At 43.4% G+C, this 15,100-nt stretch overlaps 1 protein-coding gene across 1 annotated transcript in view; it reads left to right on the plus strand.

Moving 5' to 3' along the window:
* Positions 1–15,100, plus strand: part of SERPINE3 (serpin family E member 3) — a 35,150-nt gene that overhangs the window by 1,395 nt on the left and 18,655 nt on the right. The window contains exons 2-4 of the mRNA XM_006140526.3: positions 5,848–6,078; positions 9,901–10,089; positions 11,898–12,096. Of these exons, the coding sequence (XP_006140588.1) occupies positions 5,848–6,078; positions 9,901–10,089; positions 11,898–12,096 (619 nt within the window). The remainder of the gene's footprint in view (positions 1–5,847; positions 6,079–9,900; positions 10,090–11,897; positions 12,097–15,100) is intronic.

Here is a 15,100-nt window from a genome sequence, read left to right on the forward strand (position 1 = left end):
TCTCACTCTCATGCTCACACTCACTCTCCTTATCATGCTCACTCCCCCACTCATTTTCACTCTTGCTCCCCTGTGCACACTCTCTGTCACTGTCATCTTGACTGTCTGTCTCACCCTCTCCTTCCTGCTCACTCTCACTCTCTTGCTCATTCTTTTCTGCTCACGCTCAGCCTCACTCTTGTCCTTACTCTCCTGCTCACACACTCACTCTCATGCTCACTCCTCTCAGTCCAGTTCTCATTGTGCACACATAGAGGATGGCCACGAGGCAGGAATGTCGCAGAAGGCATCTAGACTGGGCTGTGGTGACTACTTTGGATTTTTAAGGTTCCCGTCCACCCTTGGGGTCTGTGGCAATTTTTCAGTTTCACTTCACACACTCTCTTACAGTGCTTACTAGCTGCCTTATAAACATGGACTGAATTAATGCCATAACAACCTTGTCGAGGATATTAAAGTTATTATCATCCCTATTTTAGAGATGAGTAAATGGGCACAGAGAGTTGAGGCAGCTCGATCAAAGTCTCACAGTCACTGTGGCAGAGTTGGGACTCACGCCCTAGCTGTCGCACTCCAGAGCCCAGGCTTTGGACCATCCTGCTTTTATAAATCCATGACTCCTAGCCAGTGCCAGATCTGCTAGCTTAAGTCTATGGATTATGGATTTTAGAATAGATTTGCAATAGCCACAAGCCTCTCGAGCAATCAGGCCCACTCTCAGGCCTCAGCTCAACTCCCGGCCTTGGTACCTACCAACTTCATACCAGAGAGATATGCACATATTTTTTCATCTTTATCTCAGAATAAGAGGTCAATAAAAAAGAATGAGAGTTACCTTTCCATAAATTAGTATTTGTCAAAAAATAAATCAACTAATATTAACATGATCTGCTAAGGGCTTCCTTGGAGATGGAATCTTGACTTGGCAAGTAAAGGCTAGCACTCAAGATGTCAAGCTACAAGGACCCACTGAGCTTCCCGTCCCTCTCCTTCCACCTGCTGTCCCCTGTCATGATCTTACTGGCCAACAGACGAATGTGGGGGTTAACTGAAGTCAAAGACAGTTTATTGAACTTAATTTTTCCCAGCAAGTGTATCACATAAGTGCACATAACATGGCACCATTCTTGCACTACATGAAATTCAGTGCAACACAATTCATCAAGTACTGAGCTCCTGCTCCATGGGCCAGTGTTGTGCCAGGGACTCAGCATCCAGGTCTATAAGGAAAACTTTGAATACAGCTAATTCAGTCTCATAGGAATGACACATGTAGAAATTTACAGACAGTCCCTGACTTCTGATGGTATGACTTACAATTTTTTGACTTTACAATGGTGTAAAAGCAATATGCATTTCATAAAAATGTTTTAAATTTGGAGTCTTTATAAAAATTCTTTATTATAAAATAGGTTTGGGGTTAGATGATTTTGCCCAACTGCAAGCTAATGTATGGTGTTCTAGCATGTTTAAGCCATCTTTCTTGCTGGGAAAGGGGCTCATAACAAGGTGGTTCTCATAAACTACTGAATGACCTGACGCAGGTCAGGCATATTAAACGTACTTTCAACTTAAAATATTTGCAATATATGCTGGGTTTATGGGGACATAAAGTTGAGAAGTATCTATACTCTCACCCAGTGTTGTAAGTATGTTTATTTGTTAGTACAGGGGGGGACATAATTTATTCCCTTGGTGGATCAGAAGACTCCAAAAAGACAGGACTGCTGAGCTGGGTTACAAAGAAGAGATAGGAATATGAAAAAGGGGGAAGGATTTTCAACCTTAAAATAGAGTCTCACAGAAGTCAGGATTAGAAGGAAAGTGAGAAACGCAAGTGAGAAAAGATACTGAGTACAATCAATTCTCTAGTGTCAGGTACAGTCAGGGTACCTAGTTAACCAAATATGATGATCATTGTCTCCACAGAGCCCATTAGAGAGCCACCCAATGTCAAGAATGCTTACTGGTCAAACCCTGTGGTACAATTTTTCCACTCTTTCTTCCTAATCACAAACTGCTTTGTATCTTATGGAGGCATGATTAATGATTACGAATAGGAATGTGCCATTTATGGACTTCTGGTTAAAAGAAATCCCTGTGCTTTGGTTCTCCTGTGATAATTTGGAAAATTATGAGTGCACTGCTAAAGACAATGCAACAGTGCCCGCCACCTGCGCAGTGCAGTCATTCTCTCAAAGTCAATACAGACCGATAAAACAGGTGTAAAGGCAGACACAGAGCACATTCCAGGACCCAGAGCATTGTTCCTGTGTCATCGGCAGAAAGATCTATCCACGCCTGCATTGTGGCACATCAGTATTGTCTTCTTCTCGCGGTGTAGCCAGACAATATGTGACAACCACAAGCTTTGTCAGGGTTCTGACCTGCTGTTCATACAAGCACAATGAGAGATTCAGAACAGGCACGAGAGATATCCCCAAAGAATACCTTCCTTTCCACTACAAGAAATTCACAATTTTCCAGTGTTCCAACTTAGAGAGATTTTCATTGTTATTCTAGGTAAATAAAGAGAGAATACTTTACTACTTTCTATTAAACACAAAAATGGGGGTAGGAGCCTTAGAGACGACAGCTGGGTGGCCTGACACCTGGGAAAGAATTCCATTTAATGATGTATATGAATTTTACTTTTGTAGTCATGATGTCATTTGATCCTCATAGAAACCACATGTAATCAGTAGGCCTCTATTAATATTCCCATTTTACAAATAAGGCAAGATTAAGGACTTGGCCAAGCTCAGCTCAATGGTGGATATAGATTGAAGTACCAGGTTTTCTGTCTCCAAATCCTATGCTCACTTCATAATTCCATATCCCCCTCTAAGCCATTAAGCAGTTGTATAAATATGTAAGTACCTTGCTTTCTCTATTTCTCATCAGAGGTATCTTCATTACTCTTTGAGTCCAACCAAATCCTTTGGAGATCATCCTAAACTTAACCCTCTTTTAGTTCTCTGGTACTTAAAATATCAGCATCAAAAAAGATGGTTCTTATAGCCTAAGAATTTTACATATATTAAACTTACAAAGTCAACACTCTGAGAGACATTTTCAGAAAGTTTATTTAGTTCAGCAGATTTATTAAAAAGGAAGCCACTTTCCACGCGACTCTGTCAAATCATTTCAGTGGCTGGTTTGCAGCAAGACTCTGAAATTCTTTTAGCATTTGCTTCCTCCTCTGTACCCACCACAGGGACTCTTTCCTCAACATCCCTTACTACATGTCTTTCCTACCACAACCCCTGTGGTTTCCTTTTCTATCTTCTTTCCTTGCTCAGTAGTTTATTAGAACCTTCTAGTCATGAGCCCCTTTTTCAGCAAGAAAGATGGCTTTGGATTTCAGAGATGGGAGGCAGAGAGAATTTAAGATGGCAGTGACAGGTAATGGGGGAGAAGTTTGTCCTCACTCTCATATTATTCATATTTGCTCCATCACAGACAAGGACCTAGAATACAATAGACACAGAAAAATAGGAAGCTATGAGCTCCACAGCCTCGTGTTCATTCTGAGAATGAAGCCATCTTGAGCACAGCCCTTCTCAAGCCCACTTGTTCCACACCCTATTGGCAGGTAGCGTAGTGAAGCACCACCACCTACTACTGGGTGGCACTAAGCAAGTGTGTGAATCTGAGCCTCAGCTCTCTCATTTATAAAATGGAGATAATCAGAGCTCTGAACTCACAGGGGTTGCTTTTGTTTTGTTTTGTTTTGTTTTGTTTGAGAGGTTTTTGCTATAGGGCACATGCGCTCACCAGACAGACAGAGAGAGACAGAGAGACAGAAAGCAAGAAATCACCCCCCAGGGGGGATGGCCATGCTGCAATCCCTTCTCCTCAGTTCTCCTCTCGGGACCTTGGACACGCACGCACACGCGCCCAGCATGAGTTCTAAGCCACCAGGTCCGGGACGCGAACTGCAATCAACTACGTGGGAATCCAGCGACATGGCCATTATGCTAACTGCTGGTTCCCAACTCACAGGGTTTTTGAAAGGAGTTGGTGTGATTAGGAATGTAGGGTGTTTGGCATAATGGCTATGAACATGATCAACCTTTAGTAGTTTTTATTTGGGTGGTGCATATTCTGGCTGGTCTAGAAAACTCTTCCTGCATCCAAATGGCCCATATAAACTAGGTCCAGTTGGAAAAAAGATTTAACACTTACTTTAAGCCAATTTGCACTACCATTTTAATCTTACTGGCTAACAGAATGCTGGTTCCCCAGACCAGAGAGGGACAGAAGACAGAGAGGACAGGTCTGAGACCATTCTGAAGGTCACACTACACTATGGACCAGTGAAATGTCTCAACAGACATTTCTCCTCTACAGATAATCATATTCTACAGGGATGTGATTCCCAGAACTACATATAACCTTCCCCAGTAAAATTTGATTATAAGTATGTTTTTTATTCATTTCTTTTCTCACTACAGTGAAATGTAAACACTCAAGTTAGTCTGTAATTCACAAGATCTATATTCTGAGTCAGTTTTTCATGGATGCAGATCCTAAGAGGCAGTTTTAGTAGTGCACATTTTGTGGATGAGTGACGCCTCACTACTGTGAGGAGCCTGGCAGTTGAAGGCTCTGGCCAGGGTGGATTCTGGGTGCCCATGATCCTGTCAGAGGATATTAGCCAGGAAACTTGGGGGGTATGCTGCTGACTCATGGCTTGACTGCTGCAAATGAAGGATGTCTGAGTAAACAGACATACCCATGCCTATTGAGAGATTCATCTCAATCGGTGCCCTAGGAGACCTGGCTGGGGCAGGGTGGTGCAGACAGGGGTCCCAGCATTTCAGTAGCTATAGGACTGTGCCTATGAGGGAGGTAAAGAGAGGAGGCCTTGTTCCAGAGGCAGCCTTCACAGCAAGGAGGCTTCACTCCTTGGAAATGCTCAACTTGCGGGTCTCGGGAGTGGGGAACTTGGGGTACTGGATGGTCTAGACTCACCAGTGGACAAGAGGCCTTCTTCCAACTGAGGGATACCTAAGAGATATTCAAAGTGGCAGCTTGAAAATAATAGCATGAAAACAAAAACCACTATTGATTATGGAGAGACAGAAGCAATCTCCTTTGTAAATAGTAAATAAATTGAAGTCCAGCTGCTGTCCAAGAAGATAGAAGCAATCAACTCTCTCAAATGTTTATCATTCCCTCAACATTCTTGCAGCTTCTGACATTAATAACATGAGCTGTGTGCTGAACCTTAGAAAGGTGGGATAGGAGGAGCTCTTACTTCTCCTAAGTATTTCTCAAATTGAAAACCTAGTTGTAAAAGAGGCTGGATGGAAATGCCACTCAAGTTAGGACATGCAGTCAAGGGAATGGATTTAAGGCACCACACAAGATATATTGACAACTCAACATCCTGGCCACTGTCCAACATTGTTACTTCTGATATTGCACATAAATCTCTTGACTTTGTAAGCATTTGAAACCCCATCACCCTGCACACCAGACCTGCCGTTTTCTCAGCTCTAGAATCTCTACTGCAGCAATCACCAACATTCCTGAATTATGAAAGTATGAAAGAATAGCTTCATTCATCTGTAGGATGTTGTTATATTTTTCTTTTTGATGTGATTATAGTTTAATTTCTACAAATCTAGCATGGTTTCTTCCCAACTTTTAAACCATGGATCCAAATGGGGTTCAAGGCAGATAGCTATGACCCTTTGAAACTGATTACACGTGAAGGGTGAACCTTCTGAAACAAAAGATTTGCCAGAGTCCCATTTCAATGCAATGTGTGGTCAGGGGTTATGCTTACTCCTTATTCACACTCACTATTGTTGACTTATCCCAATTCCTTTTTCACAGACCAAAAGGTGAGAGATTTGTTGCATGCGGTTTATGCCACACTATCCAACTTCAGTCAAGGCACGGAGATGGAGCTGGCCTGCACTCTCTTTGTGCAAGAGGGGATACCACTGGCCCCCTGTTTTGTGGAGCAAGTATCCTGGTGGGCCAACAGCAGCTTGGAGCCAGCCCCAGTGAACTCCAGCTTCAGTGAACTCAATGAACCTAATGGCACTGTTGTCCAGACCACAGGTAAAGAAAGACATCCACCTCAATGTGGCTAAGGTCGGAGGGCTGTAGACAGAGTATTACCTGTCACTTATCAGAAGCCATGGTGATGAATGTTCAAGCCACCCTCCACTGCAACCGAAGTCTGTCTTCTTGGGAGATGCTATCTTTGAATGATATGCTCTGGGAAGCAAGTAAAGTCAAGCTGTGGACCCTTTCTGCCCTTCCTCCCATGTCCACCTTCCCACACACAAATATGGAGGTACACACACACACACACAAGCACAAACACACAGCACCTCCTATCTTAGCACATGCTACAGGCTTCATCCTATGCATCTGCGTTCCTACCCCAGATGAGTTCCCACTGAGCTCTTATTTCATCCACAATGAACCCTCTGTGATAGGAAATACAGCAGGGGCTGAAAAAGTGGTTCCTTTGGAGTTTAGGTTAAGGAAAGAATTCAAGAGAAAAAAGCTATATGCCATAATATATTTAGCCCAATTTTATAGAGGATATTTTGTAAACAACCTAGGTGTCCAGGGACCAGCCCCACAGTGCGATGGTTAAGCACTGTGCATGAGGTACCAGATCTCACAGGGCCAACTACTGTTGGAATATTGGCCCCAAATTCTGATGGGATGGAAAAAAAAATATATATATATACATACATATATATATATATATATGTATGTATATATATATATAAAGTTACAGGGGCTCAGCAGGTTGCACGGTTGTTAAGGCGCTGAACTCCTACATGGATGACCATAGTTTGAGTCCTGGACATGGCACCTTGCTTTTTCACCTTTTTTCTCTCTCTGTCTCTTTCTGATCAAAAATTTTTAAAATAATAATAAATAAAATTAAACATTTATATTTTGAGAAAGAGAATTTATTTATTTATTTATTTATTTTACTATACGGTGCATGCACTCACCTGAGAGAGATAGAAAGTGAGAAAACATCCCAGGAGGATGGCCATCATGCCACAAGCCCTTCTCCTCCATTCTCCTCTCTGGATTTTGGGCATGCACACACATGTACTCATGTGAGTTTCAAGCCACTAGGTCCAGCACTCAAATCACGGTCAGCCATGTGGGCGTCCAGCACCTCAAACACTACACCACCTGCTGGCCCAAAATAAATAATTCTTAAAAAGAATTTTTTTTTAAAAAATGGGAGTGTGACCCAAGAATTGGAGGACGTACATTGCTTGCATGTCATAAAGCTATTTTTATTATTATTTGAGATGATAAAAATTATTAAGATTGAGTAAGTAATTTATTAACAATACTACTATTGTAAGTGTATTATCTCTGTTTGCAATCATCCTAAGAAGTAAGTGCTATTACTTTCCCACTTTTAAACATGGTGGAAATGAGACTCAGAGGGTTGAGCTTCTTGCCCAGGGTCCACAAAGCAAGGATTCTCACCAAGTGGTCTGGCTCCAGCATCCTGGATAATAACACAGAATTATGGAAAACATTCAAGACCTGATGTTGTTTAAAAATCAGAATAGAAAGTGATATGGTGCCAGGTGGTAATGTGGTGGTTGAGGCAACTGGATCCCATAGGACAGACTACATGGTTCAAGTCCTGGACCCAGCTGCTTGAAAAACTCACCAGGAGCATGTGTGTGCATACCCAAAATCCCAAAAAGAGAATGGAATGCAGCATGGCCATCTCCATGCTGGGGAGTGCTTTTTCACTCTCCCTCTCTCTTGATCTCTCTGTCTCGGGGCTGAAAAAGTGGTTCCTTTGGAGTTTAGGTTAAGGAAAGAATTCAAGAGAAAAAAGCTATATGCCATAATATATTTAGCCCAATTTTATAGAGGATATTTTGTAAACAACCTAGGTGTCCAGGGACCAGCCCCACAGTGCGATGGTTAAGCACTGTGCATGAGGTACCAGATCTCACAGGGCCAACTACTGTTGGAATATTGGCCCCAAATTCTGATGGGATGGAAAAAAAAATATATATATATACATACATATATATATATATATATGTATGTATATATATATATAAAGTTACAGGGGCTCAGCAGGTTGCACGGTTGTTAAGGCGCTGAACTCCTACATGGATGACCATAGTTTGAGTCCTGGACATGGCACCTTGCTTTTTCACCTTTTTTCTCTCTCTGTCTCTTTCTGATCAAAAATTTTTAAAATAATAATAAATAAAATTAAACATTTATATTTTGAGAAAGAGAATTTATTTATTTATTTATTTATTTTACTATACGGTGCATGCACTCACCTGAGAGAGATAGAAAGTGAGAAAACATCCCAGGAGGATGGCCATCATGCCACAAGCCCTTCTCCTCCATTCTCCTCTCTGGATTTTGGGCATGCACACACATGTACTCATGTGAGTTTCAAGCCACTAGGTCCAGCACTCAAATCACGGTCAGCCATGTGGGCGTCCAGCACCTCAAACACTACACCACCTGCTGGCCCAAAATAAATAATTCTTAAAAAGAATTTTTTTTTAAAAAATGGGAGTGTGACCCAAGAATTGGAGGACGTACATTGCTTGCATGTCATAAAGCTATTTTTATTATTATTTGAGATGATAAAAATTATTAAGATTGAGTAAGTAATTTATTAACAATACTACTATTGTAAGTGTATTATCTCTGTTTGCAATCATCCTAAGAAGTAAGTGCTATTACTTTCCCACTTTTAAACATGGTGGAAATGAGACTCAGAGGGTTGAGCTTCTTGCCCAGGGTCCACAAAGCAAGGATTCTCACCAAGTGGTCTGGCTCCAGCATCCTGGATAATAACACAGAATTATGGAAAACATTCAAGACCTGATGTTGTTTAAAAATCAGAATAGAAAGTGATATGGTGCCAGGTGGTAATGTGGTGGTTGAGGCAACTGGATCCCATAGGACAGACTACATGGTTCAAGTCCTGGACCCAGCTGCTTGAAAAACTCACCAGGAGCATGTGTGTGCATACCCAAAATCCCAAAAAGAGAATGGAATGCAGCATGGCCATCTCCATGCTGGGGAGTGCTTTTTCACTCTCCCTCTCTCTTGATCTCTCTGTCTCTCTCCAGTGAATGCACACGCCCTATAGCAAATTTTTAAAAGAGAGGGAGTGAGAGAAAGAAAGTGATACATGGACGAGTGCTTGAATTGAAAACAATATGGATGTGGACAAGAGGAACACAATTCAAATGCAAAACTTAAGAAAATTTTGATAAGGTGGCCTCTGTCTCCCTCTCTCTCTCTTGCTCTCTCCTGCCAGAGGGCCCAAGGCCATACTCAATCCTGGACTGATGGTCCTCCAAGAAAATAATGGTGCTCTGCATCTCAGTAGTGGGCCAGTGGAGGGACAAGGGGGAGTGACACTGTGCAGCATCTCCCCATCATAGCACCTAGTCCCTCCAAAGGTCTACCTGGGGCAGAATCCCTAATTATTTCTGGGAAACAGCTCCATACAGAACCTAAACAAAAGCCTGGCCTTCAGCAACTAGTTACAAACCCCAGTTCAGCAATGGGCAGTAATTAACAAGGAGTCTATGAACCCAACTTTGGAGATCCTTCACTGCTCCCCAGAGAGGGTGTGCAGCTGTCAGTGATCCAGTCTGGTATTGGAGCCCCCTTCCCACCCAGAGCAGGAAGTTGAGAGACTCTACCATGGCCTTGGCTCCCTGGCAACCCAAGGAGCTGACAGGGAATTAAACATTTTTAAGTAAATTGAAAAGGCACTAGAGAGACTACTTTATCAAAAAGAGGCCTTGATTTTTGCATTTTGACTTGGTACACCTTGCCCACACCTGTGTCCCACTCCACCAGAATGTCCATTTAACCTGCTCCCCCCACATGCAGGCAAGGGCTCGCTGTGGGAGCAGGTTGGCGCAGCGTCTGCCCAGCTCGCAGTGGTGAGCACCATGACCTTCCGAAGCACTTGGCAGAAAAGATTCTCCTCAGCAGATACGCAGCTCCTGCCTTTCACCTGTGCCCATGGCTGTGTCCTCCAGGTCCCCATGATGTACCAAATGGCTGAAGTCAACTACGGTGAGCCCCTTCACTGGCTGTGCATAGTGAGCGAGACCAGAGCAGTGGGTAAGAGAGGGCAGGAATCCTCTAAGGGTAGGGACAATTTTCCATGGGGCTGCATCTGGTGGAGGGAGGAAAGACCAGGGAGAAAGGAGACTCAGAGAGGGGCCTTATGACAACAAGCTCCAACAGGACAGTGAGGATGTAGATGTGGGAGAGAGGCCAATTTCATGCTTGACATTTCCCTCTGCACTTAACAAAAGCGAGGATTAATGTGAAATCATATATATCAGGACCAAACTGCCTCCCCTGGCAGGCACCTCCATAAAATGAAAACCCACTTGAGCGTGAGGCACTGAGTGAGGATGGAGGATTGAGAGTCCAGTCTCTCCAAGACTCTCCAAGAGCACCCAGAGTGGAAATTCCATTGGTCCTGAAACACCATCATCAATGTGCCTGCCCAACCTGATCGTCATTCATCTTGGTCAGGGTTGCACATGGACTAGAGGGTGCCTGATGCCAGCCAGCACCAAGCACTTCCATCTCAGCAGACTGGGGTGTGCAGAGGACTCCTGTGGGGCCTTGCAGTGCAAGGAGGAAGGGACCACCCCCTCCTGCTCCCACACACTGCCATCCCTGGCCCTGCAGCTTTTGGGGCTATGCTCTTATCAGGGAAAAGCAACTGAGATGTCAGTGTTTTAGGAACTTGCTAGGAGTCCTGCTTTGATTCCATGAAGGGCATAGAGTGAATGCCCAGTAAACACATTAGTTCATTAGACCGATAATATCCATTGAGGTCAAGTAAGATGAGAATGGAAGGATGTCTAGAAGATAGATGAACATGCTTTACAATTTCTCATGGTTGCTGTAGACCCTTGCCGGTTACTTTGACTGTCAGCTACATGACGGCAGGAAGGCCCCATGTTGTCTCAGGACATACAGTGTATAGTGAGTGGTGGCTGACACATAATGGGTGCTGAGTATTTCTTGAGTAGATAAAATGAGTAACAGGAATTATATCCTAATCTTTTCCTTCCAAGCCTGAGATTCTGACTCCATGGCCAGTCAGCTCTGTGATCCCTAATACCAGGTCTTGGTCTCACCATCCTCCAGGGGAAAGGACTGGGCTGGAGGTGTCCCCTACCTGCCTGGATCACCTATAGAACCTGCTCTCCCCTCTCCATCACTCAGCCTATCCACTGCCTGTGTGTTACCTGGCAGCTCTCACTGGCCCTCCCTGTCACTGGATGTCTGTGACGGCAGCCACCTTAGCTATTACACTCCTCTGAAACCATGCTCTGCCTGAGGGCTGCACTCATCTTCAGCCAGTCATTGCCGTTTTCTGCAAGCTGAGACCTAGGTACAGGTTACAAATGATCAGCCTAGACTCCTGCTTTGTGGGGCCTGCGTGGTATTTTAGAAGTTGGGAAATCATGAAAGAAACCTGGATTTAGAGCTTTTATTGAAAGATGGGAAGACCTGGCATGAGGATTTTGGGTCCTCACATGGCTGTGGACCAGAAATGGAGTGGCAGTCCCTTTAACGTGGTATGTGGTTCTCCCACATGTGCTGTTCCCACCATGCTCAGCTGCTACAGGCCCTCTGACTTGGGCCCTGTGAGGTTATCTTAGAAATCCTAGGTCTAGGCTCAGAAAAAATGACCGTGTCACCCAACAGCCTTTGGGCTTACGCTTGTTCCTGAGGGTGAGGTGGGCACCCTATTTTATTGTTTCCAGTTCTGTGAGCCATCATCCTCCCAAGTCAGGCACTGTTTGGTCCTTTGACCCCTGGGACAGTACTAACACTTGATCCACTGAACCCCCCAGGCCAGTTCCAGGACGCTGCAGGCCATCAGGTGGAGGTGCTGGAGCTGCCTTTCCTAGGACGTGTGGCGAGTCTCTTCCTGGTGCTGCCCCGTGACAAAGACACCTCCCTGAGCCACATTGAGCCACACCTCACAGCCAGTGTCATCCACCTCTGGACCAGCAGCCTGAGGAGAGCCAGGATGGATGTGTTCCTCCCCAGGTGAGCAGCCACGTTTCCTCACAGAGTGCTCTGGTTGGGCCTGGATCTAGAACCACACGATCTGACCCTTAAGCCTTAAGTACCAAGCTGCTCCAACCCAAGGCAGATCAAGGGGAAGTTACCCTGGAATTCAAGTCCATTCCAGAGTCAGTGCTGACTAGCTCATGGCACAGATGAAACAGATTAACTTTCTGGGGTCTTCCCAAAACCAGATTCTCAGCCTTTATTGGGCCAGACTGGAGCCCTCAGGCTTCCTGCTCCAGCTTATGCCACAACCAGCTCTCAGAACAGGAGAAGAAGCACAGTGCAGTTTGCTTACAGAAATGTTCCCCAAATCTTATCTCATGCTAGGTATACATGAGAGGACTTCAAAAAGCTTGTGGAAAGATGGGATTAAGGTACAAATTTATTTTGGTGCGAAAAATGTTTGAAATTCCGGCATAGTTTTCCATAATACACAGATTTCATGAACTTTCTGAAGACCCTGTATAACTCATTTTTCCAAAACTAAAGAGACAAGCTGGCTTATGTAATTGAGCAAATACAGATATACCTCTGATCAGAAACCAAACTAAAGCATAAAAATTTAAGGCTGTAAGTCTCTGTGCAGAAAGTTTCATTCTTTCTGGATGGAAGTGACTCCTCCTTTAAGAACACCCAGTTGGTCCAAATGCAAATTTTGTTTGTTTGTTTGTTTTTTGTTTGTTTGTTTGTTTTGAGAGGTTTTTGCTATAGGGCTCGTGCGCTCACCAGAAAGACAGTCAGAGACAGAGAGACAGAAAGCGAGAAATCCCTCCCCAGGGGGGATGGCCATGCCACAATCCCTTCTCCTCCATTTTCCTCTCGAGATCTTGGGCATACACACACACACACACCCAGTGTGAGTTGAAGCCACCAAGTCTGGGACTTGAACCACAGTTGACTACATGGGAGTCCAGTAACACAGCCATTACACCAACTGCTGGTCTCAAATGCAAATTTCAAAAACAGTTCAATGATAGCACTACATTTTGCCTTTTCAAAATAAAACTTATTCACAAAAGTTATTACTTTACAAAAGGATTCCTTTAGGACCTCTTTAAGTTAGGAGCTTCTCTGGCTCATTTGAAATCAGAGTAAATTTATAGTCAATTTATTGCCAGCATTAAGTGAGGGACATGGTCCAGGGGCTCATTTTCAGTGTGTGAATTCTTCATGCTCCTGCCCACTCGCCACCGTGGCCTCCCTGCACTGTCCGGACTCTCAACAGTGCAAAGGCAAAGACCTTGGCAGTGCTCCCACAAGGAGTTATAAATAGGTCTATGCACTGGAAGGAAAACATACAAAGAGAGACCCGGCCAATTAGGTCTAAAGTGGGATCTGACCTAGCACAGGGCAAAAGACCAACCTAACTCTAAGATAAAGTCTGTCTTTTAAAACCAAATGTTTGGTTCCCAAATCCAAGCCCAAAGATTGAGTATTTCAGTTCTCTCTGGCATGGAGCTGAAGCAATGCTAATCTTCCTGTTACATTTGAAAGAAGCTCAGCAAAGCCGCAAGACTAGCTCTGGGAGCTCTGGATGTCAAACATAGAGAGGATGCAGGCAGAGCAGGCATTTGCCAGTCTTTTCAGATTTGGGAGACAGGTCGCTGGCCTCATCCTGGAGCAGCTGACGTCAGGACATGGCCCCAGGGAAATACCCAGCTCTATTGAGAACTCGCCACTGTCCCAATTCTGCCTTTAAAAGTCTCACACTCTTGAGTAAATGATCATGAAAATACTAGAGCACAGAGAACAGGGAGGAGGGGACCACTTAGTAGTTTACACTTGACCTTGACCTCATTCTGATATTTTTCTAATCTTTCTAAATCTGTTGAGCCTACTGTCCAAGGATAGGAGGTTTTAGGAAAATGAGACTATTTTTCACAAGTTAAGTTAACCAAGTTAAAAAAGAAAAAAGAAAAGCTAGCTTTAAATCCTTTAGGGAAAAAGAAATAAAAAGTATTTTAATTTTCAGTAGACTTTGGAACATGGTAGACACAAAGTCAGTTCTTGGGGAAGAATTTACTTCGTGTTCTCTCAAATATTCATTTGTCCTTTAGTATGATCTGCTCTGTAGTCAGCATGTAGTTTTCATTCAACGAGGGCAAAAATATTTGCCCTGAGGATGGCAATACAAACAAAAATTGTATGTGCTTTTTGGGTTAAACTACCAAGTAGTACATGAGTAGATTCTGGATAAATTACAATGTCTAGCTTCCCAAGTGACCTTTATTTATAAAGAAAGAAAATAAAATATATAGGGACTGTCTAGCATGTCTAGCATACTAAAAGAATAATCAAGAAAACCAAGAAAGAATGTTTGTCATTCATACCCATAATCATGTGTGTCCCACAAGAAAGACTAATATGTCAAATGTATGCTTAATTAATTTTTAAAAGCTTGGCTTTTAGATCAACATACTAGGAATCAGAGCATGAGCATCTTTCTGACATTAGAAATGATGAACGTGTTTCTAAAATCCAGAGATCTCATAAAACCAAAATAAGCTTTTCTCTTCCTTCAAGAAGCTGCTAATCATCATTTGGATTTATATTTCTCTAAGGGTGTTTTCCTTTAATTTAAATTAAATTATAACTTCCACACATAAATTCACTCTTTTAAGATGCTCAATTTAGAGGTTTTTCAGTAGACTCACAAAGTTGCTCACCCTCACTACTATTTCCAAAACACTTTCAGCACCTCAACAAGAAACCTTGTCTTGGGGGGCTGGATGGTGGCATAGCAGTAAAACACAAAACAATAAAACACTCTGTGAGGCAATCTCATATGGGAAAGTTCCCGGGTCAAGTTCAAAGGCCTCCCTGAGTACAGTGAGCACATCTTGTCCATAATCTGGGGCAGGCTGAAGGCTGAGGGTCGATTGCAACACGAGGACCCCATTGAGAATGCTGTCTCTCTTCTTCCCCCTCTCTCTCTCCTTCTCTCAATCATGGAAAGAAAGGAGATATATATATATATATA

The sequence above is a fragment of the Tupaia chinensis genome, unplaced genomic scaffold (genome assembly GCF_000334495.1).
Source record: "Tupaia chinensis unplaced genomic scaffold, TupChi_1.0 Scaffold000037_20, whole genome shotgun sequence".
NCBI classification, from domain to species: Eukaryota; Metazoa; Chordata; class Mammalia; order Scandentia; family Tupaiidae; genus Tupaia; species Tupaia belangeri.